Below are 24,313 nucleotides of genomic sequence, written 5' to 3'. Positions count from 1 at the left end.
GATTCCCGGCCAGGGCACACAGGAGAGGCGCCCATCTGCTTCTCCACCCCTCCCCCTCTCCTTCCTCTCTGTCTCTCTCTTCCCCTCCCACAGCCAAGGCTCCATTGGAGCAAAGTTGGCCCGGGTGCTGAGGATGGCTCTGTGGCCTCTGCCTCAGGTGCTAGAATGGCTCTGGTTACAACAGAGCGATGCCCCAGATGGGCAGAGCATCGCCCCCTGGTGGGTGTGCCAGGTGGATCCTGGTCGGGCGCATGTGGGAGTCTGTCTGACTGCCTCCCTGTTTCCAACTTCAGAAAAATAAAAAAATTTAAAAAAAATTTAATAAAATGTACCACAATAATATTTCAACAATGTAAACTCAACAGCAGTATTAACAACCATTAGCACTGTTATTAACAAATGAAAAGAGGCTTTAATGTTCAAACACTCTTCTAGTTGTCTGGCAACCCGCAGCAGCTAAAAACACCCCAAACATTTGCTCTATAAGACGCACGGGCATTTCCCTCTCCTCTTTTTGGGGAAAAAACTGCTTCTTATGGAGCGAACAATACGGTATGTAATACAACTGTGAGCTCCTTAATAAAATATGGCCTTTATCTATTTGACGTATTACGGTATCATCTGAACAAGAGCCTGCTAGTGCTGAAACTGTCCTGAAAGCCACGGGTTTACATAAGCGCTCCTCAGAGTGCGGTCCGCGGACCAGCAGCGCCAGCCTCTGCAAGCATGTTAGAAGCGCTGATTCTTGGGTCTTACCCTAAACGACTGAAGCAGACTCTCTAGCTGGTGGTGCCCAGAAATCTCTGATGTAACAAATCCCTCAGGGGGTGCTGATCCTTTCTGCATTTAGATGACCTGAATGTCCCAGCTCTGAGTGTCGATGATTTGTCTCTGAGAACAGCTGCAACCAAAACCACGTTTTTCTCCAAACCTATCTCCAGCTTCCCGCAGGGACCCACACACCGTCAGATACTCATGAATGTGTGTGGTACCTGAGTGTGTCAGGCAAGGTTGCTCTGAGTCAGCAACCACTGTAGCATTTCCAAACCAACCAGTTACTTCCAGGTCTTGAGATCCTCCCCGCTGCCAGCGTTCACACCCTAAGGGACTTCCTAATTAATTAAGCTTCTGAGTTTATCAGTAGGCTGGCTTCTTTATTGTTTCAGGAGAGAGAATCAGACGCTGTTCTGATGCCAGAGGAACTCCCGTTTGCTGTATCTGGCCGGGAGTTCTCAGCAGCTCTGATCCAAGGACTGGGGTGGGAGGAGCCTTCTCCACTCTGCACCTCAGCCCCCCCTCCCCATCTGCCTGGGTGCTCTGATGCCCTTCCCACATCTCTGAACTTTATTTGCATTCATTTCATTACATAGATCACTCGTAGTGAAATTATTCTTCCATCCCCCATGCCAGGTATCCCTGGCTGCAAATTTGTCTGACTGTCACCTGGGTGGGATTTTTATTAGTTCAGCACCCTCAAAGTGGAGGTCGCCGTTCTACCTGGTGATCTGTCTGCTATCTGTACCTTGTGCCTGAAAGAAATTGGCTGAGATCCGTATTTTAGCTGCACAGCCTGCATGCAGATTAAACAGAACTGCCTTGGTGGAGAATAATTAAGCCAAGGACCTTGGTTTTCACCTTCATGATGAAAGACAAATGACTTCTGAGGCTTTAAGAGGATGGTGGAACTTACTATTCTCCTTCTGCCAACTCGGGACTTTCAGAACATCCCTGTTCATGGACAGTCTTTGCAACAACCGCATTTTCATTTAATTATGGGTAGTCATTTTGCAGGAGCTCTTGTCTCTCTCTTTCTCTGCCCCAATATAATCAAGGCATATTACACTGCTTGTTTGGGTTATTGTTAAAGACTCAGTTTGTTTGTTTGTTTAAATTTATTCATTTAAGTGGGAGAGGAAGGGAGAGAAAAAGAGAGAGAGACAAGAAGGTCAAGCTGTTCTTGTATGTGTCCTAACTGGGTATCGAACTGGCAACCTCTGTGCTTCCGAATGATGCTCTAACCAACCAAGCTATCAGCCAGGGCTTGACTGTATTATTAACTATTTTGGAGAAGAAGAAAAAATTTCCCCCCTGAAGCCAGATACGGTCTGCTCCATACCAGTCTTTTGGAAGGTGGGGTGGGTCTTGTTAGGACCACTGTGTCTCTCTTGTTCTTGTCTTTTGAAACGATTGTCAATTGGGCAAGAAAATTGATTGATTGCCTCGCGGGAAACCAAACCTCAGTTACACCATAAGTACAAAATGGGCCTGAAATAGATATATTTCAACAAAAAAGCGCCATTATTCTTCAAATAGCTCTTCTGTAGCAGAAGAATTTCTAGTCAATCGTGCTCCCTTTTTCTCGTCTGTAATAGGTTTCCTGCCTGTGCTGAGGCGATTTTTCCCATGTCTCCTGGCGTCTCTCTCACTCTTGCAGTATCAGTGTTTGCTCTGTCCTTAGCAGGACCATTGCAGATGGGTGTCACCTGCCCAGCTGGCTTTTTCAGACTTTATTCCAAACACAATGCTGTCTTTTCTCAGCAGTATTAACGGTATTAAGGAGCTGTTCTTCACTGCTTTCTGAGAGAATGACCTTTCCCTGTTCTGTACGTATAAGCCCGTCCCAAGCCCCAGGGGCCTATTGTTTTATGGGTTCTCTTAACCCTGGAGAAAGTTTTTACTGAGGAAAGGGGGGTTGGGAGGGCCAAGGTCAATGCTTTATTCTGCTGAGCTGTGAACAGACAGATAAGTCTTTCTGATGGATCTCCCTATGGGCTCTGATGCCCAACAATGATAGTGGAGTCAGGCTTTCATTCATGAAGAAGGCGTTCCCAGCCTCTTTCCAGAAAGCAGTGTGTCCTGGTTGGTACTGTCACTGTCCCTGACCGAGGGACCTGGGCACACTCACTCCCTTTCCCTGCACTCGAGTTCCCTGGCCTGCGGGTGCAGCAGGGACCTGGAATCTCTAGGTCTTCTCAGTTCTAGGATCTCAGGATAGGGCTTCGCTCACAGCCCTGCTGCTCCACACCGTTTCCTGCAGATGCCAAGTGCACTGAGCAGTTGCTGGTCCCCTGCACTCCCAGCCAGGGGAGCTGAGTGAATCATCTTGGCAGGTGGAACCCGGGCCGCTGCCAGCTCTCGGTCAGAGCCTTCACCTGGTGGTTGGCTGGGCTGGTTTGATGCTTTAACGGAGAGTGGCATCCAGTGTGTGGGTTTATTTGTAGGTGAATGTGTTTAACGATAGCCTAGCATCAGGGGCAGTTGCAGTGAAGTGGAAAGGGCACCAGCCTGGGAGGCAGGGGTCCTGGGTTCTGTCCAGGTCACGGGTTCTGTGGATCAGGACTCCCGTTAGCGAACATTTATTGAGCACTGTTGATGGCTGTAAACTCAGCAAGGTTCTGGGCACACAAAAAGTAACAAGATACAGACCTTCCCCTCATGGAACTCCCAGGTTAGCGGGGGAGGCAGGAATAGAGTCTAGAATACAGCACAGTAGGCTCCAGGATAAACTCAGAGTTCTGTGGGAGCCCAGAATGGAGACAGTCCTCCCCAGCCTGGGAGTGAGCAGGGATGGGTGCTACAGCACCTTCCTGTAGGTGATGATGCTTGAGCTGAATGTACAGGCTGAGAGTAAGTCAAGGGGACAGCAAGGGCAAAGACATGAAGCTAGGACAGTGTAGGGTGTAGGAGGGCTCAGCGTTGCAGGAACAGGGTGGAGGGTAAGGATGGACAGGAGGTGAGACCATAGCAGGTGGGGTCAAGACCTGAGGAACCTTGAGGGCGATGAACCCTTCCCCCTCCCCCAAGGGCCAATAACTGGATCGTATTTGCATTTTAGAAAGACCCCTCTGCTGCCTGGGATGGAGGGTGGTCATGCAAGGTCAGGAGGTCCCCTGGGAGGTGGTCCAGGGGAGAGAAGAGGGCTGGGAAGTAGCCGTGGGGATCGAGAGTGCGAAGCACACCTGGGGAAGATGTAGGGCGTGGAATCGGATGGCCTGTCTGGTCAGAAGTGGAGGCAAGGAGAGGAACGGGTGAGGGGCGGGCCCTGAGCCTCTCACCCCAGTGAATGGGGAGGCAGTGGTGCTGGCGGGGTGGGGAGCATGAGCCTTACTCAGGCATGAGCCTTCGAGTAATCCCATTCCTTCCCTGAACCTCAGTGTCCTCAGCTGTAGAATCTAGGCATTGCTTGGGTGCTAGCCAAGAGTCCCTTTCTGGCTCTGAAGTGACTATTTTGAAACTCCTTTAAATAAATGTATATTAATTTTAGAGAAAGAGGAAGGGAGGAGAGAGAGAGACAGAAGCATTGATCTGTTCCTATATATGCCCTGACCAAGGATCGAACCCACGACCTTTGTGTATGGGAACAATGCTCTTAAGCAACCGAGCAGTCCAGCCAGGGCATGAAACTTCTTCTTTTTTTTCCCTTTAAGTGAGAGGCACAGAAGCAGAGAGACAGACTCCCACATGCGCCCCAACCAGGATCTATCTGGCAACCCCATCTGGGGCCACTGCTCCATTGCTCAGTAACCAAGTTATTTTAGCACTTGAGGCAAGGCCATGGAGCCATCCTCAGCTCTGGGGCCAATGGCTGTGGAGGGGTGTGGAGACAGAGAGAGAGAGAGAGAGAGAGAGAGAGATGTGAAGAAACAGGTGGTCGCTTCTCCTGTGTGCCCTGACCAGGAATCAAACCCAGGACTTCCACCTGCCAGGCCGATGCTCTACCGCTGAGCCAACCAGCCAGGACCTTGAAACTTCTTAAAAGAGGGGAGATGTCCTTCCACTTCTCTCTCCCTCTCCCTTTAGCCAAGCCAACACTGCCTCTGAAGATTGAATGAACAATAATCCAGGGACGTCAGAGCTAGGTCGGACTTGGGGGAGATTTTAGTCCAGCCCGCCCATTGGAAGGAGGCCTGACGTAGTGGAGTGGAATCCCTGTCTTTTCCGAGGTGGGTGACCTGGGTCAGACACTTCACCTTGTGTCCTCATCTGTAAGATGAGGCCCCTGTTACCCACCTTGCAGAGGTGTTGGAAGGTTAGTGAGAAGTGGGAGCTATTGTGTTTGTTAACAGTGAGCCCCAGGACAGGAGAAGTGAACTGACTGGCCCATGGTCACAAGGAGTAGGGCTTCATGGTGGCTAGAACCAGGTGTCTGCAGACAGTGGCCAGCCCCTCTGGGGTCCGTCACTAGCCAGGGGTCATAAATTAGCAGCCCACAGCTGGTGCAGCCCACGGGTGTGTTTTGTTTGGCTCATTCAGTGTTCTTTTCAAAATGGGATTTGTTGCCAACATTAAAAAAATTGGGAGATTTTACTTAAAAATCTGCATTTTCAGCTAGTCTTGAAAACTTGGAAGATCTGGCGCACTGAGCCTGCATGGCCCTGGGTCTAGTTGGGGTGCCTCTCTGGGGACCGTGGCCCCCTCTAGCCCTCCTCCTTTACTTGACTTGGCCCCTGGAGGTGAGTTGAGTTTTTAACTGCAGCCTTAGACTGACCATTGTCTTGAATTTTCTCTTCTTCCCCTGTCCACTGTTCACAGAAACTGTCCAGTATTTCACAGCCGAGGTCCAGACCTTTGCCATTTGGAGGGGAAAGGCCTGGCTAGAAAAGGTGGGAGAGAGAGCAGGGCAGTTTCCAACAGCTTAGCCCCTCGGGAGAGGCCGGTTGGGAGGGCCTGGCCCCTGCCGGTCGCAGCGGGTCAGCAAGGGAATTGACCTCGGGCCCTGGGGTTTCCTCACGCCTCCTTGCAGGGGTGGGAGGAAGCAGCAGGAATCATGGGCCCAGGCTGGCTGGCCTACCCAGTGAGGTCTTGTCCCTGGACTGCCCTACTTTTTTTTGTTGGTGGAGGGGGCAGGGGGGTGGGGTGGGACCGCTCAGAGCAGCCTGTTTATATGGGGGAATGTCTGGTATGTTTGGTATTTGGGTGTTTACTTCCCAGGGTGCTCATGGGTCCCTGGTGTTGAAATCTGTCTCCTTCGTGCAGTGGGGAGGGACCCTGTGGGCCTTGCCAGGGCTGGGCTTGGAGGCCATGGAGCTGTTACTCCAGGTCTGCGCCCTGCTCTCGGACTGCTCTCATGCCCTGAGACAACCCTGTCTGCTTCCGTCAGCCCTCCTTTTATGCCAGATTTGCCCCCGGGTGCTGGAGGCTGGGGGTACCTACCCCAGGCAGCGCCATCTCTGCCTGCCGGCCTGCTTGCCTGCCTCCCCTGGGTAGGAGGGCAGAGAGGCTGGCAGTTACTGAACCCTTCCCGGGTCCCAGGCTCTGGGCTGAGACTTCGTCCTCTTTACAAACCTGTGCAGAAGGGCTCAGGGCCTTCCTCACGCAGGTGAGGAGGGGGGGCTCAGAGGCCATGTGACATGTCCAGGAGCACACAGCCTGTCTGGAGCAGAGCTGCTGGGGGATCCAGGCCTCTCGGACCCCAGAGCCCATGCTGCCAACCCTGATGCCGTGAGTCTCGGATGAGCCTGGTCTCTCCGCCCATGTTACAGTTTCAGTGAGAGAGAAGCCTTCCAGACCTCCGCTGCTCTGGTTACGGCTGGGGGTTTGATCCCCACCCCACCCCCGTTTCTGCTGGTTGCCTGCTTTATTGCACTTTCTCTATTGCTTTGTCCATAGGATAGTTTCTGTATTTTTAGTGCCTCGGGTTAAAAGATACTGCTTTTTCTCATCTTACCTCTTTGTGGATCCCACAAGTAACATTTTTGGAAAGGCTTATGAAATGTCAGAATTTACAATCACATCTGGGCAACTGTTGCCACCGTGTGAAAGCCATGTAGCCGACTGACTGTGCCTGAGAAACAGGCCACCAGTGAGTGTGAGGTAGGAGTGGGACAGAAACACGCAGCTTTAATGCGACAGTGTTTATTTTAAAAGACCCAAATGGGGAAGAGCGAAATGCTCATCACCCTCAGAATAGAGGACCGGAGGGAGGGTGGAGCTGATGGAAGAGAGCCTTTTACTCTGAGGGGGGCTCACCCGGCCACCTGCCCTTCAGGAGCCAGGGGCTGTCACTGGCCTTCCAGGCGGCTGTCATGTCTTTAGTTCTCTAATCTGTAGACGTGGAGAGGGTAAGTCTGTCCTGGGTGGTTTACTGAGGCCATTTAACCAACTAGACTCCTAACCCAGGTATGTGATTCTTGCCGTGGGGACCTGCTGCTTGCTCCAGGGTCCTTCTGCACCCAGGCTCTGCCACTTTCCCAGCTGTTCTAAAAGCATGGCCCCTGGGGACCACCTTCCACTCCTCCATATTCACTTGGCATCACCAGACTTCCAGGTGGTCCTCTAGTGACCTGGGCATCTCACAGCGGTAAGAGGCAGAAAGCTGCTCGCACTCCCTCCAGGCCAGAGGGGTTTGCAGGAGACTCAGGCTGTGCCGCGTCATGGACCCCAAGGGCAGGAGGCAGAGTCGGGCCTCTGCAGGGATGGAATCGGGAGGACCGGGATCGTTTGTTTCCCTGGGTGTGCTTTCTCTCGTCCACTCGGTCTGTCTGTGCCGCTGGCCGCTGGCCGTGTCTCTGTTCTCTGTGTTTCTGTCTGCGTCTCTGTGTGTCTCTGTTCTCTGTGTTTCTGTCTGCGTCTCTGTGTGTCTCTGTTCTCTGTGTTTCTGTCTGCGTCTCTGTGTGTCTCTGTTCTCTGTGTTCCTGTCTGCGTCTCTGTGTGTCTCTGTTCTCTGTGTTTCTGTCTGCGTCTCTGTGTGTCTCTGTTCTCTGTGTCTCTGTTCTCTGCGTCTCTGTGTGTCTCTGTTCTCTGTGTTTCTGTCTGCGTCTCTGTGTGTCTCTGTTCTCTGCATCTCTGTTCTCTGCGTCTCTGTGTGTCTCTGTTCTCTGTGTCTCTGTTCTCTGCGTCTCTGTGTGTCTCTGTTCTCTGTGTTTCTGTCTGCGTCTCTGTGTGTCTCTGTTCTCTGTGTTTCTGTCTGCGTCTCTGTGTGTCTCTGTTCTCTGCGTCTCTGTGTGTCTCTGTTCTCTGTGTTTCTGTCTTTGCTCTCTGTCCCAGTCTTCCCCTGACTCAGTCTGTAGCTTGCGTGAGGCAAAGAGAAGCCCAGGGCCCGGCATTTAAGGAGGCTCCCACTCGTGGGTGCTGAACCTGCCCTTGCATGAGCCTCAGAGTGAGTGAGCACCTCCTTCAGTGAGTGTCCTGGGCACCTTGCTTGCCTCAGCCTGGCTCAGAACCTGTTTTTCTCTCTGTCACCCATTCTGTCCCTTTGCCTCTCTGACCCTGTCCTGTAGCTGAGTGTGCACGTCTCTCTTGCCTCACGGTCCCTGCTCCTCCAGGGGCCTGATCCTTCTGCTGCTCTGGGCACACGGCTGAGGCTGGGTGTTCCCCAGTCCAGCAGTCCAGTAGTAAGTTTGCAGGAGGTAAGTACAGCCCAGCTCGAGTCAGCCATTCACACTTCGTCCAGTCAGCTGTGGCCAGGGGCTTGAACACAGGCTCCCTGTGGCGGGACAGCTTAGCAGGAGGGCCTCTTGGTACGGGTCCCTTAGTCCCTGCGATGTGAAGGATGGTCCAGGGGTGCCCCTCACTCTCAGGACTCCGACAGCTTTGCCCCAGGCCTTGCTGGGAGTCGGGGAAACACGAGCCAGAACGAAGCCAGAGAACAGGCGAAGACACGCTCCCCTCCATCCCGGGAGCCCGGCTCTTCATTCCTGAGATGTTTTGAGCGTCAAGTTGCCCCCTCCTCCTCAGATATCCCGGTGCTTCCAGCTGTATCTGCAGGAAAAAATTGTCATCTCCCGTTTTGGGGTTTCCAGTTTTAGAAGTCTGAGCTGTGTGTGGTAAAAGCCATCCCTGCTGCTCCCCACCCACTCGTGGCCAAACGCATTAATCCAGGGAGCATCGGGGAGGAGGGGCAGCAGCCTGCCTCTGGGGCTGGAAGGAGCCTGGAGGAGGGCGGGCGGGGGGCCTTGGACGGCCTCGCTGTGGGGGCGCAGCCCGCGCAGGCCCAGGCGGGAGCCAGTGCTAGCCCACGGGGATGGAGTAGGCCGGGGGGGGGGCTGCCCAACCCCGTGTTCCTGGCGGGGCCTCAGCAGCTGTTCTCCCCACGTCCTGGGGTGGCTCTAAAATAGCAGCAGGAGGATTTGGGGGGAGATGCAGTTCAGCGTCAGTGGGGAAGCTGTGACCATGGGGCTCTGGGGCCGTTTCTTTCCTTAGAGTGAGATGTCAGGTGCGTGGGGGCCCGGGCGCAGGCCAGGCCTGGGACGGCTGGGAAGCTGGCAGTGGCCGTGGAGCAGGAGGCTTTGGGCTGCAGTGCGCGGCCTGGGTCCGTTCAGGGCCTGCCACAGCCTCCAGGGGCTGTACCCTGAATCCAGGCCCTGCCTTCGGCCGGCGTGCTCCTGAGAAGACAGGACCCAGTCCCCAGGAGAGAGGCTCCTTATGAGCACTGGGGGAAAGGTTATGCAGATGCAAAAACAGGCAGTGAATCAGTGAATCGCTTTTATAGTGATAAAGTCCAAGCCTGTGCCATCTTTCTCCAGAATCCTTTGTTCATTCATTCATTTGATTAACGTTTGCTGAGCTCCTACTAAGTACCAGGTTCTGTGCCATGTGGGGGGTGGGGATGCTCAGGTCCCCCGCAGGGAAGACGGGCTCCTACGTAAACAGAGAATTATGGGGGGATAGGTAGAGACTCTTGCAGTGGGGTACTCAAAGTGCTGTAGCAGCACAGAAAAAGCAGGTAGTTCTATCCCGGAGTGAAAGGAGCCTTCCTAGAGGAGGTGACATTTGCTCTTGGAGGTTGAGTAAGAGTTTCCCAAGTGAGAAAGGAAGGTCCTGTCAGGAGGACCTGGCCGGCTTGGAGAAGGGGTGAGATGTTTGGAGTAAAGGGTGATCAGCCTGGTTCAGTGGATCTTTTTTTTTTTAGATTTTATTTATTGATTTTCTGGGGGTGGGGGCAGGATGAGAAGTATCATAGTTAGTTGCTTCACTTTCATTGTTCATTGCTGCTTGTTGTATGTGCCTTGCCTGGGCAAGCCCAGGGTTTTGAACCTGTGACATCAGTGTTCCGGGTCAACACTCTACCCACTGCGCCACCACAGGCCAGGCACCAGTTGATCTCTAAACTTCCAGCATTGAGCCTCTTTGCAACTGCCGCTAGAGCAGCCTCTGGCTGCCCCTGGCTTTATATAGGAGGAGGCCTGGCGCAGGGGTGGGACAGGGAGCTGGGTCTTGGAGGACAGAGGTTGTGTCTCCTGGGAGATAGCAGCTCTGCCGGGACCCAGGGTGCTCCGGGAGGGACCCTAGGCCCTGCGAGCCCAGCAGGGCTCAGGTTGCACACAGCACCTTAGCAGTTTGTGGGCAAACCCTCTTGGCCGAGGGGAGATTGCACTGCCTGCCACTTCCTCTAGTTCCTTCCCTCTGCCTGTCGTCACGGTTACCTCTGCTTTGTTGGGGGTTAGGTTGAGGTTGGGCGGAATCAGTTTTGTCCAGGTTTCTATTTTCCCAGATGCGGGTCAGCCAGAGGAGCTGTCACTTCTGGTGCTGTTTCAAAGGAGGCCAAGGGGCTGGGAGGCGCTTGGGTGTGGCACTGTTGACAAGGCCCCTCTTCAACCTGTCTCCTGGGCCCAAGACCCGGTAGGAGTGGGTCCGGGAGGAGCTGAGAGGTGGTGGAGAAGGGGAGAGGGCTGCCCTGCCAGGGCCCGCGATGGTGGCCCAGGGTGCTGGTCTCCGGCCCAGGCCCTGGGTCCTGACCTCCTGGAGCATGCTGGGAGTCCGTGGAGCAAGGCTGTTTATTTTCCTGGCCCAAAGCCGTTTCAGCTGAGACCTTGTTCCAGGCCTCAGGCTGCCAGAATCACCCCCACTGGCTCGAGAAGTGAGAGAGTTGGCAAGCTCAGGGCAGTCCATGACTCCTCTAATGGCCTCTCACTCTAGGCTGTCCCCTGCCCAGCTGGTCGGGTGTGTCCTCCAGAGTCTCCTCCAGGTAACGAGCCACAAGAGGCATCATCATCACATCAGATTGGTCCTGATGGTCTGTAACTGTGGACCAGGGGTCAAGAGCAGGAAGGTTGAAGTCACAGAAGTCTGAGTTGGAATGCTGACTCTTCCATTTCCTAGATGAATGGCCTTGAATAGACTGAACTGTTGAGCCTCAGTATCACCATCTATCAAATGAGACAGTCACAGTACCTTCCTCATCAAACTTTGATCGCAGCGATTGCATGACCTACATTTAAAGCATTTAGCAATGTCGGCAGTAAACAGCAGCTCTTGTTATTATAATAAGTGAAACAATAATAACTGCCACTCTGATTGAAAGCCAGTGTTGGTGGGCAGTGAGTGTCTCCCTTCCCATGTCACAGGCCTTCTGTCATTCATGGTGCATTTCCTAGCGTGTCCTGGGGACACTCCAGAGGCCCCTCTGCCCGCGTCACGTGCAGGGCCCTTTGGGGAGCCCCGGGGTCCCGGGGTATGGGTGGTGTCCCCGGGGGAAGAACATTCAGGGAAGAGGACTAAAGCCAGGTGAGGAGGCTGGGAGACTGTTGAGGAGACTAATATATAGATCCAAGTTCTTGGAAGGACCAAGATGGAGGGAAAAGGCATTTCAGGGAGGGGGAGATGGGTGGGGGTGGAACGCCCACAGTGGTTTTACAGGAAGTGCCTGAGAGCCCTGAGGACTGCTGGTCTGGGAAACGGTGCCCAGAGGGCTTGGGCCGGGCGCAAACACTGACCGGCCAAGTGGAGTGCCGGCTCTGTGTGGGTGGACTCCCAGGTGTGGGCCTCCTGAACTCTGGCAGACCCCAGGGAGCCCTGCCTTCTTGGAACCCTGACTCCTGCCAGGGGTGCCCACCTGCTCTGAGCGCATCCTTGGGTTGACTGGGAAGTACTTCCATCTCACCAGCCGAGAGGCCAGTGAGCTGGCAGACAGGGACGGCCTCCTCACTGCCGACCTGTGGGTTAGGAGGGCGGTGGCCCGTCTGTCTGTCTGCCTGTCGGGAGGGAAGCTCTCCTCCAGGCCTGCCTCCGTGTCTGATCAGTGGCTCTCTGCCCTCACAGCTAGATGAAGAAGAGGAGCGGAGGAAAAGGCGGCGGGAGAAGAACAAAGTTGCGGCAGCCCGATGCCGAAACAAGAAGAAAGAGCGGACAGAGTTCCTGCAGCGGGTGAGCTGGGCGGCGGGCCAGGGCGGGCTGCGGGCTTGTGCACATGTGGACCAGACAACGTCATCAAAGCTGCAGGATCGGTGTGCACCTGGGCATCTGTGCAAGCAGCCTCTATCCCTTTGGTCTTCTCTGCCTCCTGTCTAATGCCCTCTCCCCAGAGAAGATAGCCAAGAGCAGCCTGCAGCAGCTCCGGCCCAGCAGATGGGGGGCCGCAGAGGAGGTAGGAGGAGCCAAGTTTCCTCCACTGTGGTCACTGTGGTTAGATCCTTGGAGCTGATTGACCCAGGTGGCCAGGACTGATACTACCCATTTTGGTACCCTGGTGGCTGCTAGAGTTGTCTAGGGTGGGTGCTGATGAAGCAGGTGGTGACTCCATGTGCATGGGCAGTGGACGCAGCACCTGGGGCAGAGGAACGCTCCTCCCTCAGCCGCGGGAGGCTCTTCCAGCTCTGCCTCCCAGCCAGCTGGCCTCTAAGCTCTTGCCTCTGGGGACCAGAGGTCAGCTCTGATGCAAAGGCCAGCAGAGGGTCGCCCGTCCTAATGGCCCTCTTCTCACGTCTGTAATGGTCAGAGAGCAACTCTGAGGTCATGGGTGTAATCGGCACGGAGCCACGTGTACGCCTCGGGGCCATGCGCACTGGGCCGGGTTAGACTCCTACATCTTGGAGCCCCCTTGGAAGAGATGGTGAACAAACATCACACCGAACATTTTCAAGAAGTTTCTAAGACACTGGTCTCTCATGGGCCTTTAAAGATGGGATGGAGAGTAACATACTCATTTCTAGCCCTGAGTGTCTGCAGAGCTGGGCAAGGCACAGCAGAGAGCAGACAAGCCTCCCATCAGATCCCTGCTTTCAGGGGCTTGTCAGTTAGCAGGCAAGATATGCCAAGTGAATGTAAACCAGTAACGCACTGGTGCAGTAAACAGTCGGTGCCGAACGAACACTGCTGGCTGCGCCTCCTGTTCCAGCACCACGTGTTGAGCACCCAGGGTATGCCGGACAGTACACGTGTCTCATTTAATCACATAATGTTCTGCTGAGATGAATATCATCTGTCCCTGTTTTAGACATTGACCCGTAGCTCAGAGAGGTCAGGTTATTTGCCCAAGGTCACACTGCTAGCTAGCATGGGGTAGAGCCAGGATTCCCTTATTCAGTTGCTGAGCCATGTGTCCATCCAGTAAGTGGCTAGTGAGTGCCCGCTGCACAGGGGCTGGCAGGCAAGGTCTGCAGTGGGGTGGCCGACCGGAGGTGAGGAATAGCGCCGTGCGCTGAGCCTCACGCTGGGCAAGCCCCGCCAGCCGTGAGGACAAACCTGGCCCAGGCTGAGGAAAGCCCGCTTGTTGAGACATAAACGAGACGAAGGGCAGGGATAGAAGGGGAAACCAGGAATAGCTGGAGCCAAGGCCAGAGGCAAGGGGTGTGTGAGGATGCGGTGATGGAGTTGAAGAGAGTGGCTGGAGTTAGAGCGCAGGTGGGAGCAAGGAGAGGGCAGGCGCCTGACCCTCCACGTGGTAGGTGATCCTCTCTGCTGGGCTTCTGGGCGATCCCTGTGTGCGCCTGCTGTCCTGGCCGGATTATTAACACCTTCTCTCACGCTCACAGTGTTCCTGTTAGGAGGATGCATTGTATCACGGAAGGGTTTTGGAAGGAGAGACAGACACACCTTAGAAAGATCCCTCTGGCTGCAGCAAGGGGGCGCAGGTCGGGAGTAGAGCGGGAAGATCCCTTCCGTGGCTCCGGTACTGTCCTGGTGAGAGAAGAAGGCGCTGTGAGCAGAAATGTATGGCCTCTGGGTTAGGAGGGAGGTTTGCACGGGCCTGACGAGGCCTAAGCCCAGTCACTCTCCTCTGCTCCATGCCCCCTCACCCCCACCCCCCATCTGGCCTTGGAAGTAGAGGTTGGGTGTGAGGTTTAGGCATGAATGCACATGGCTGTGTTGACAGTCAGTGTCCACAGACCTGGGGAACTCTCTAGGAATTTACACATGCACACACACATATATGTAAAAAAAAATCATTTTCCCATTGTGAACCGTGATTACCCAGATCCACCCTGGGAGATTCCTGTAACGTCTCAGAGGTCCCGCTCCTGGACCAGCCCCTGGACCAGCCGAGGCTCGGAAGGAGGCAGGAGGCGGGCCTTGGGATGGGTTGGATTTTCACCCTGCAGGCCCCCGGGTGACCTCAGTCCCTCCTCTGTCTGCAGTCAGGAGCAGCAGGCCCCCTAGTCTTCTCCCTCCTGTGACGCCAGCGTCTGTGACTGCTGTGCTGACACAGGTTCCGGCCTGCTGGTAGCAGTAACGCCATGTCACACGCCCATGGCGCTCAGCGTTCCCCGCAGCCGCTCTCTCGATGGTGACAGTGACTCTGGGAGGAGGCGAGGCAGCTCCATCCCACCGACGAGGACGCTGAGACTCGGGGGCACTGAAGTTGCTCGAGGTCACACAGTGGCTGAGTCGGGACTAGAACCCAGGGCTCCTTGGCTGCCTAGCGCTCTGCACGGGCTGCCCAGGCTCAGGGAAGTGGGGACTCCTGCTCACAGTGGCCTAGTTAGCAAGGGGCAGAGTTAGGATTTTAACTCAGACAGGTCTTTTGGGTTCAGAAGGTTGCGCCAGGCTTCTTCTCAACTCTTAGGGTAACTTTAATTTAAAAGATAGAGTCAGAGAATCTTAATGCTTAAAGTCCCCTGGGCCAATCATTTTATTTTCTGGGAAGAGACTGAGGAACAGAGAAGAGGAATGACTTGGCCAAGGTCACACAGCCAGGATGAAAAACCAAGCCCCTCACCCTGTACTTTTTCTGTTGCCATTACTGACCACAGTGGAGGAAACCAAAACTTCACCTGTACTAATTCTATTCTAGCTAAGATTTTATGTATTGGTTTTTTAGAGAGAAGAGAGAGAGGGGCAGGTAACAAGAAGAATCAACCTGTAGTTGCCTCATTTTATTTTTTATTTTTATTTTTTTCCTTCTTTTCCTTTTTCCAGTAGAGAGACAGATTCCTGCATGTGTGTCCCAACCGGGATCCACCCAGCAAACCCATCTGGGGCCAATGTTCTGCCCATCTGGGGCCATGCTGGAAACCAAGTCATTTTTAGCTGAGGTAGTCATCTTCAGCACCTTGGGCTAATGCACTCGAACCAATAGAGCCATGGTTGCAGGAGTGGAAGAGAGAGAGAAAGAGAAAGGGGAGGGGTGGAGAAGCAGATGATTGTTTCTTCTATGTGCCCTGACCAGGAATCGAAGCTGGGACTTCCACATGCTATGCCGGTGCTGTACCACTGAGCCAACAAGCCAGGGCTGGTTGCCTCACTTTAGTTGTTCATTGATTGCTTGTGGTATGTGCCTTGACCGGGTAGGCCCAGGGTTTCAAACCGGCAACCTCAGCGTTCCAGGTTGATGCTCTATCCACTGCGTCACTACAGGTCAGGCTACTAAACTATTATAAAACAACGAATGGTTTTATTTTCTCTAGGGCAATAAATTATCTACCAGAAGGCAAAATGATAAAAATGTAAGCAGAGTTATTCATTTCATAATTACATGCGAAGATCCTAGCCCACTTTCCTAATTAATTAGGAAGACAGAGCAGGTACTTGCTGTTACAAAGCCACAAACCAGTTCTACAATCATGGTTAAAAAGATACTCTTCTGCAATCAACTTGTACAGAGTAACTATATAGTAGCACTAACCAATAAAACAGAAGGAAATAAAGCTAAAAAGCAGTGACATTCTGAACAGCCTGGAATTCCATGATACACCTTAATGTTTTTTTGTTTTGGGTTTTTTTTTTTTTTGTTTGTTTGTTTTTTTACAGAGACAGAGAGAGAGTCAGAGAGAGGGATAGACAGGGACAGACAGACAGGAATGGAGAGAGATGAGAAGCATCAATCATTAGTTTTTCGTTGCGACACCTTAGTTGTTCATTGATTGCTTTCGCATATGTGCCTTGACTGCTGGCCTTCAGCAGACCGAGTAACCCCTTGCTCGAGCCAGTGACCTTGGGCTCAAGCTGGTGAGCTTTGCTCAAACCAGATGAGCCCGCGCTCAAGCTGGCAACCTCGAGGTCTCGAACCTGGGTCTTCCACATCCCAGTCCAACGCTCTATCCACTGCGCCACCGCCTGGTCAGGCCACCTTAATGTTTTAAAGCCAACAGAACGCAGTGGCGTTCTTGTGATAAATGCATGTGTGAAGCAAGATGCCCCAACCTGCTTGGCCTTTGTGCATGATCGTAGGTTCACATGTAAGGTTGGGTTGGCACACAGTCATTTCAAGGAGGTGGATCCGTGCACAGCGCTGAATGTTGTGGGGTCAGCCACTGCCCCTTATGTGTCCAATTTTACCGTCCACTCGCTGTGCCTACAACCTAACTAACCCCTTCCTGTCCTTTTACACCTCTCTCCAGAACGGCTCCCCTCCCCCAGGCTCACAGGCTGCTCTCTGGCCTTTCATTCTCCAAATCCAGGCTGTCACCAAGACAGACCTGCCACGCTTTCTTTGGAACGTCCTCCGCCCCTTCTCCCCTTTCTCTTGCTGCATATGCTCGTCCTTGCTCATAGCTTCGAGTAAACATTCCTTAAGCCTCCCTAACCCTTCGGTTTACAAAGTGCCTTCCCCATGCGAGTCCATGATCATCCATCATCTCTTCTCGGACAAGATAACCGGGACTCAAGTTGAGAAACTTGCCCTGGACTCTTATTTGGAAACCCTAAAGCTTTTCCCAGTCTACTCTACACCCACTTCCCCAGCTTTCTAACCCACAGCGCCCTAACTGGCCTGTGGTCGCAGTGGAGGATTTTATCTCCAAACACGTCTTAGGCTTTTCCGTGTCTGTGTCCTTGTGCACTCAGGGCCTCCTTCCTGAAATTCTTCACCCCCGCTGACCTTCTCTACTCAACCCAAGAGTTGACTGCTTTTCAAACCCAAGGTCAAACCTGGCCGTGTAGCCCCCACTGAAGGCCTTTCATACTCCACCTGGCCAATGGGCACATAGTAAGCCCAGCCTGGCTGTATGGATTCTTCTTCCCTTCAGAGTGGAAGCCACACAAGAGCTGTGTTGGGGGTTCAGAAGTCTCTGGATTTTTCCAGAGCATTCATTATGCACAACAGGTCCTCAGCAGATGTTCACGGATGGGTGAGACAGAGGCTCAGAGATTCAAAGTGGGAGCCGTGGCTGGAGTGAGTCAGATAATGGTCAGAGGGTTTGAGAGAACTTCCCGAACTTCCCGAGGTCACCAGCTCAGCAGACTCAGTGAGCCGGGGTGGCTGAGATTAGCACCTCACCGCCCAGACTGACAGGTCGTGGACTCATGGGTTCACGTGGAGTCTCCTGGCCCCTGGAGGTGGGCTTCTCTCAAAATTCCGACAACAGTGGAATCAGCCCAGCCTCCCCGTCATCCCTCATCCTGTTGAACTAACAACCACCATAGCTGGGTTTTTAATATTTTCCTCCTGAGCATTTCTTTCCCTTTTTCTGAGGTTTTTTTTTTTTCCCCTCAGATCTAGTCACGAGGACTGTACATCTCAGCAGTTCCGAGGTCCCCGGGCGCTGACGCTGCCCCCCTCAGAGACCAGCACCAGGAACAGTTTAGTCAGACCAGCTGGCCGGTGTGAGGAAGGCGGAAGCCCGGGGTGTCTGTGGACCCCATGGAGGGCCCCTGAGATGCAGGGAGAAGTGCTCAGGCCCCGCCAGTTGGAGGGGCAAACTCGTAGGCCCAGGCCGGGGACACACAGCCTGTTGTCACACATACGGTTGCAACCGCAGCTTGTTCTTTGTCTAATACTGGTTGCTCAACCTCAGTACTGTTGACATTTTGGACAAGTTAGTTTTTTTGTGTGTGGGGCCACCCTGGGCATTGCAGGGCGTTCAGGAGCATCCTTGGCACCCAGTCACAAGATGCTGGTAGCAGCCCCTCCCCAGTTGTGACGACCAGAAACATCTACAGGCCTTGTCCAGTGTCTCCTGGGAGGGGAAGCTGTAGAAACATCTACAGGCCTCGTCCAGTGTCTCCTGGGAGGGGAAGCTGTAGAAACGTCTACAGGCCTCGTCCAGTGTCTCCTGGGAGGGGAAGCTGTAGAAACGTCTACAGGCCTCGTCCAGTGTCTCCTGGAAGGGGAAGCTGTAGAAACGTCTACAGGCCTTGTCCAGTGTCTCCTGGGAGGGGAAGCTGTAGAAACGTCTACAGGCCTCGTCCAGTGTCTCCTGGGAGGGGAAGCTGTACCTGGCGGGGAACCTCTGCTCTGAACCTTCGTTGGCCATTGTGTACAGTTCAGCTCTCACACTGGTTGTAAGCTTTTAGACACAGTTCAAGGAAAATCATTCAGGAGCTTTTCTGTTTCGTTGTTTTGAGCCCCCGCCCCGAGCCTGTACCTGGTGTGCCTTTCTTTCCCTCTCCACGCTGCAAACAGGTAAACCCCCCAACGTCAAACCAGCATTCTTTCCCTTCCCTGAGCCTCTCCAGCAGAGCGGGGAGTTCATGGCAATCTCTCCTGAGGTCCAGCTGGAACTTCTTTTTGGATCCAGAAGGATGACTGTTACTGGCCACCAAGGGGCAAGGTTTCTGGATAACAGGGGGTAATGTCCTTCCATCACCAGGAAGGACATGTTTTAGAAGGAATTTTACAACCACACTGGGCCCGTTCATCCCACAGGCCAAAACCTCCGCGACATGCATCAGTCACTCATCAAAACACATTGCCATTTCACTGCCACACAGGGGTCTCCCTGTGAACCCTCTGCACGCCTGTGCTAGACCACCTGGCTCCCGCCTGTTGTTCCTTATACAGAGGAGCCTTATACAGAGGGGGAGAGTGTTTGGCATCTTTGAGTCACAGCAAGGAAGCCAGTGTTGGGAGAGCATTGCGTGGAGGGAGAGAGGTGGGACATGAGCCAGCCTGGCCCCAGACATAACCTGGGTCATCTCACTGGTGCCACGGGCCGGTGCCCCGGGTGTGACAGACACTGCTTGCAGAAAGTGAGTTATCCCAGGGGCTCGAGAACAGGTTCTGTTCTCCCTCCAGTGGGAACCTGGCAGACAGAAAACAGGGAAATAAATGCCAGGCTGTACCCGAAGGCAGAGCCTCTCCCCAGCGCCTGTCCCCAGTGAAAGCCTAAAGCCCTGTCTCTGCGTTTGCGCACAGGAATCGGAGCGGCTGGAACTCATGAACGCGGAGCTGAAAACCCAGATCGAGGAGCTGAAGCAGGAGCGGCAGCAGCTCATCCTGATGCTGAACCTGCACCGCCCCACCTGCATCGTCCGGACCGACAGCGTCAAGACCCCCGACTCAGAAGGCAACCCGCTGCTGGAGCAGCTGGAGAAGAAGTGACCATGGGCGGGGAGGAGGCGGAGGAGGAGGAGGAGGAGGAGAGGGGGAAAGGGAGGAGGAGGAGGGTCCCAGAGGGCTCTTCCTCGCTCCGTGAAAAACTTTTCTAAGCGGCTCAGCACAGCCAGCATCAGCCGGGCTTTCTTGTGAAACTCACATCAGCCACACCAGGGGAAGAACAGGCTGATGACACCCAGGACCAAGCGCTGAGACCAAAGTAGCCCCGAGGTTGGGGCTGTCCTGCCTGGGGGCCAGGCTTGAAGGAGGCAGGACAGAGGCTCTGGGCTGGAGAGACTCCCATCCAGGCAGCTGTGGGCACTTCTCCGGCCTCTCCGCCAGGGTACCCACCCGAGAGACCTCCGAACGGCCAGGAAAAGCCATGAGGTACAACCAAAATGTGGCTGGGGACGGAACTCAGTGAAACTGCAATATGCCTGCCCCCAGCCCTGCCCCCAGCCCTGCCCCTGCCCCTGCCCCTGCCCCTCACACGAGGCTGGAGAGGGGCCCAGTGCCGGGCCCTGCTGCAGCCGCCCGCCACGGTCCAGCGCGGCCCTGCCCGGAGCGGCAGCCGGGGCGCACCCTCGCCGGCCCCGCTGGAGCTGCTGTGGGCACGCGGCGCGGGCGCCCTTCCAAAGCACATACTCACTGAATGTTTACAGACTGGCTGTCCTGGCAGGGCTTTCAACTGCACATGTTTTTTATACTTTCTTTCCTTTTTTTTTTTTTTTTTTTTTTTAATATTTTTTACAAGAAAAAGATTTTATACAAGCAATATATATATGGATTTCTATAATCACTCGATGTGATACAGTATAAATATGCTATGGTTTGTTTGTTACGAACAGATATTCTGCAGTTATGGCCGTTGTGTGTAACTCCTAAGTACTGTAGTCTCTGGGTGTTAGGGGTGGCCGGGGTGGGCGGGGTGCATTTCCATCCTGGTAAACCCTTCGTAGTACTCAGTCCTGTATCGCTCAGTAAACATTACTCTTACTTACCCAGCTGCCTCTTGTGGTGTCAGCCTCCGGCATGGGGTGCAGCCCACACTCAGTGGGCCTCCGGGTGTGCGGTGCACGAGTGTTTGGGAATGTCTGCTGCGGGCCTTTGGCTCTCACAGCAGCCCTCCCAGGTAAGTGTCTGTGTGCCCATTTTACAGATGAGGAAAGTTTTTGTTGTTGTTATTGTTGTTTTTTATAGAGAGAGTGGTGGGGTGGGGGGAGAAAGATGAGAAGGATCAACTAATAGTTGTTTCACTTTAGCTGTTTGTTGATTGCTTCTCATATGTGCCTTGACCAGGGGCTCCAGCCAAGCCAGTGACCTTTGGGCTCAAACTGGCAACCTTAGGATCATGTCAGTGATCCTGTGCTCAAGTTGGTGAGCCTGCGCTCTAGCCGGCGACCTCAGGGGTTTGAACTAGGACCCTCAGCGTCCTGGGCCGAAGCACAATCCAATGTGCCACCATCAGTCGGGCCCTATGAGGAAGTTGAGGCTCAGAGAAGTTCAAGAAATCTGCCATATTGACTTCGCTGACTCATTCCGCAAATGTTTACTGAGCACCTCCACGTGTGTGCAGGCGCGCTGCAAGACGCTGAGTGGTCACTGGGGAATAAAACAAACCCAGGCCCCACGCCCGTGGGGCTATCAGTCATGAGCTGAATCCTGCGCTTACTCCACACAGTCTCAGCTCACCTTTGCAACAGCCGTGCCAGGGAGCAACAACTGCCCCCACTCACAGATGACAAATTAGACCCTAGGAGATAAACTTGCAGCCACCATTTGTTGGCTTACTGTGTGACAGCACAGTCTCATTTACTTCTCTCAACAGCCTGATGCCTATTTTTTGCCCTCATTTTACAAGTGACTGAACTGGGAGGGTAAGGGACTAACCCAGGGTCACCCAGCTAGCAAGGGGCAGAGCTGGTGTGTGAGCTCCGCCTCCAAAGGCCCGTGACTCTCCAACTGTCACCAGCTGACTGTGGTTATCCCTGTGGTTGGTGTCTCACCTAATGAGAACAGGAAGCCTGTGCGGCTTATGATTACAGATTTAGTTTCTGGAAGGGCTAGAATGTCAGGCTCTGTCATGGTCGTGGAGAGAGTTGAGCCCGTGATGCAGGGACATGTGTCTGACCCAGGAGAGGGGGCGGAGGACTCAGCCAGACCCTCACCTGCACAGCCGAATGCCTGACTCAGAAGAAGGAGGATGGCTCAGTGTGACAGGCAGGAACTGCCCTGCACTCGGCACGCGACAGTTTGTATGCACTTCATGTGTGTTTTCTCATTTCCCGTGGCAGCTCTGTGGGGGAGGAGGGATAGGTACCTCTAGCTCCATTGCATAGTTGTGCAAACTGTAGCTCACAGAGATGAACGTTCAGCCAGCTGAAAAAGGGGCAGAACCAGGAGCTGAACCCTGCTCTCCACTTTCTGTGGCGTGTTTGTTTTTCTCCATTGGGTTGCTTCCCAAATCAGGAACGAGACCTTCCGGGACGGATGGGAACCGAGAACAGGTTATTCATATATCTTTGGTTCCTCGCTCGTCTTAAGTGCTCTCCGCCGGACACGCTTGGGGTGGGCCCCCTGAGCCCTGCCGCGGAAGCAGGGGTGGTCAGCTCGCTGTCAGCTGTGGCGGCCACAGCGAATCCTCAGGCTGTGACCCTTTGACATCTTTCAAGCCACGAGAAAAATGAGGACGGTGGAGACTTACAAGGGTCCCTCCACTGACCTGGTGGAAGTCCCCGCCACCTGCCCTGGCTGTGGTTCCTCTGGCCTGCACTCGGGTGCTACGAGCCTGCACCTCCGCCATGGAGCCCTCTTAGCCTGGGCGGATGGCCGTCTCCCAGAATCAGAGTCCTGCTGTGTGTGCCGAGGCCTGCCCTGGGCATTTCTTCCTGACTGGGACCCGTCACTCCCCCCGGGGGTAGCCTGAAGTCACAGTCGCAGTCTTCCTCATAAGTGCTAACGTCTGCTTGTTTCCTGCGTGCCTGGCGCTTTAGCTGTATTGTTGCAACCGGTCCCCGTGACCTTGCCGGGAAGTCGGTGCCATTGTCCCCATGTTACAGATGAGATGACTGAGGCACAGGAAAGAAATAACTTGCCCAAGGTCACAGTCCTGTTGGGTGATGGAGCCTGGATGTTCTTACAGGGCTGGGCTTCACCCTTAGGGGGAATGAATGCTCCTGCTTCTTGTGGTGTGGCCTCGGTGACAGGGAGATTGTGCAGGGAAGCAGGAGAGATGGCACGGGTTGAGAATCTTTAACTCAGCCATCTCCAGGCGACTGGAAGGAGACATACTTTAAAGGCAAACAGGTTCCAGGCCAGTCTTCTGCTGAGTGGCCACGAGCCTCACTTTTATTTGGAAGGTGGCATATAATTTAAAGTGTTTTGTATGGGGTTATTTGGGTCAACCAAGGAACGTGTAGAAAGAAAATTGTCTTGTGAAATATAAAACTCCATAACATGGTTATTTCTTGCCCTCTATGAGTATGGATAGTTGTGGCTATTTACCACATAGTACAAATTATGTGAATATCTTTTATTCTCTAAAGGTGGCTGCAGAGTGTGTGTTCTGGCCATGAATCCAGTCCCCACGGTGATGAGTGCCTGGGACCCAAGACTCCTGGGTCGGTTCGGCTCCTGATTGGCCACTAGTAGCTTTGCTGGGCTCATCATTCCTTCCCTGAGCCTCCCTGTGCCCTCCCGCCAGGTGGTCATCAGTAAGACCTGCGCCACTCGGGTCCTGGGTGGCTATGAGAATCAACTGTGCAACCTGAGAAAGATAAAACCCATTAACAATCGGATGGGCAGAAACTAGTATGTGTTGTCCAGGATACGGGTTAAAGGGACCTTCCGTCCCGTGCCAGTGGGAAATTGGTGTGACTCCTGTGTAAAGCAACTGGCAGTAATCAGTAACGCTAAAGCTGAACGCATCCTTTGACCTAGCAATTTCCCTTTTAGCATCTACCTGGGAGGAACTCTAGCAGAGGGGGAGGAACTCGAGCAGAGGGGGAGGAACTCTAGCAGAGGAGGGGGAACTCTAGCAGAGGGGCGCAAGGAAATGTACAGGAGCGTTCACTGACACTTTGTTTGCCATAAAGAGAAGTTGAAAGCAACCTGAATAGCTATGAACAGAAGAGCAGATAAACAAACTGTGTTTTCATCAAGTCGAATATTAGTTAAAAGGAATGAACCAGAGCTACAGGTATCAATGTGGAGAAGTCTCAGAAACTTAATGTCGAGCTGGAGGACGGGGGCAGCTTGCAGAGGGATGTGGACAGTGTACGTTTTATGGAATCTTTTGAACACATACACTGACATTTTATTGTTTATGGGTACACACACATCTGGGTAATAGAGGTATAAAAGCCTGCCCAGGAATGCCGTAAATGTCAAGGCCAGTGAATGGGAGAGGCTCCAGGGGGTGGAGGGGGAGGAAGGAGGGGATAATATCAGCAAAGGTAAGGAGGACCCTGAGTTTCAACCATACATGTAACATTTCATGTCATTTCTTTAAAAACTCCGAATTGAATGTAGAATAACGTTAGAGTTTGTCAGAGGTGCCTGATGTGCACACAGATGTGGATTCTGTTCTCTGTGTGGGAGGTATTTTTCATAATAAAAGAGAACAAGCCACAGTGCAAGTAGGTTTTGTTTTTCAATGCTTTCCTTAGCAAACTCAGGGAATTAAAACAAAATCTGAAATTACAGTGGAGTTGCAGCATATGGTCTTTGAATTGATGCAAATTTAATTTTATGCCTTAGAGGGAGAGAGGATTCAAAGAGAGTGATTTGTTCAGCTGGCCTTTGCAGTCCTTAAGCTGCTGTCCCAGGATGGGGACACCTTGGGGAGTGTTCATCTGCTTATTGCAGTGGGTCCTGGTCCCAACAACTAAGCAACTCAAAGCA

General features: G+C 53.5%; 1 protein-coding gene across 3 annotated transcripts in view; it reads left to right on the top strand.

Moving 5' to 3' along the window:
- Positions 1-20,554, top strand: part of JDP2 (Jun dimerization protein 2) — a 44,391-nt gene extending 23,837 nt beyond the window's left edge. For 2 of the 3 annotated variants that reach the window (XM_066341440.1, XM_066341442.1), the window contains exons 3-4: positions 11,980-12,084; positions 19,232-20,554. In XM_066341440.1, the coding sequence (XP_066197537.1) occupies positions 11,980-12,084; positions 19,232-19,417 (291 nt within the window). In that variant the 3' untranslated portion in view covers positions 19,418-20,554. The remainder of the gene's footprint in view (positions 1-11,979; positions 12,085-19,231) is intronic. The other variant, XM_066341441.1, reaches the window with a different exon arrangement.
- Positions 20,555-24,313: the final 3,759 nt, after the last annotated feature.

This window comes from Saccopteryx leptura, chromosome 6 (assembly GCF_036850995.1).
Source record: "Saccopteryx leptura isolate mSacLep1 chromosome 6, mSacLep1_pri_phased_curated, whole genome shotgun sequence".
Classification (NCBI taxonomy): Eukaryota; Metazoa; Chordata; class Mammalia; order Chiroptera; family Emballonuridae; genus Saccopteryx; species Saccopteryx leptura.
This window is presented reverse-complemented; position numbering and strand designations above follow the sequence as displayed.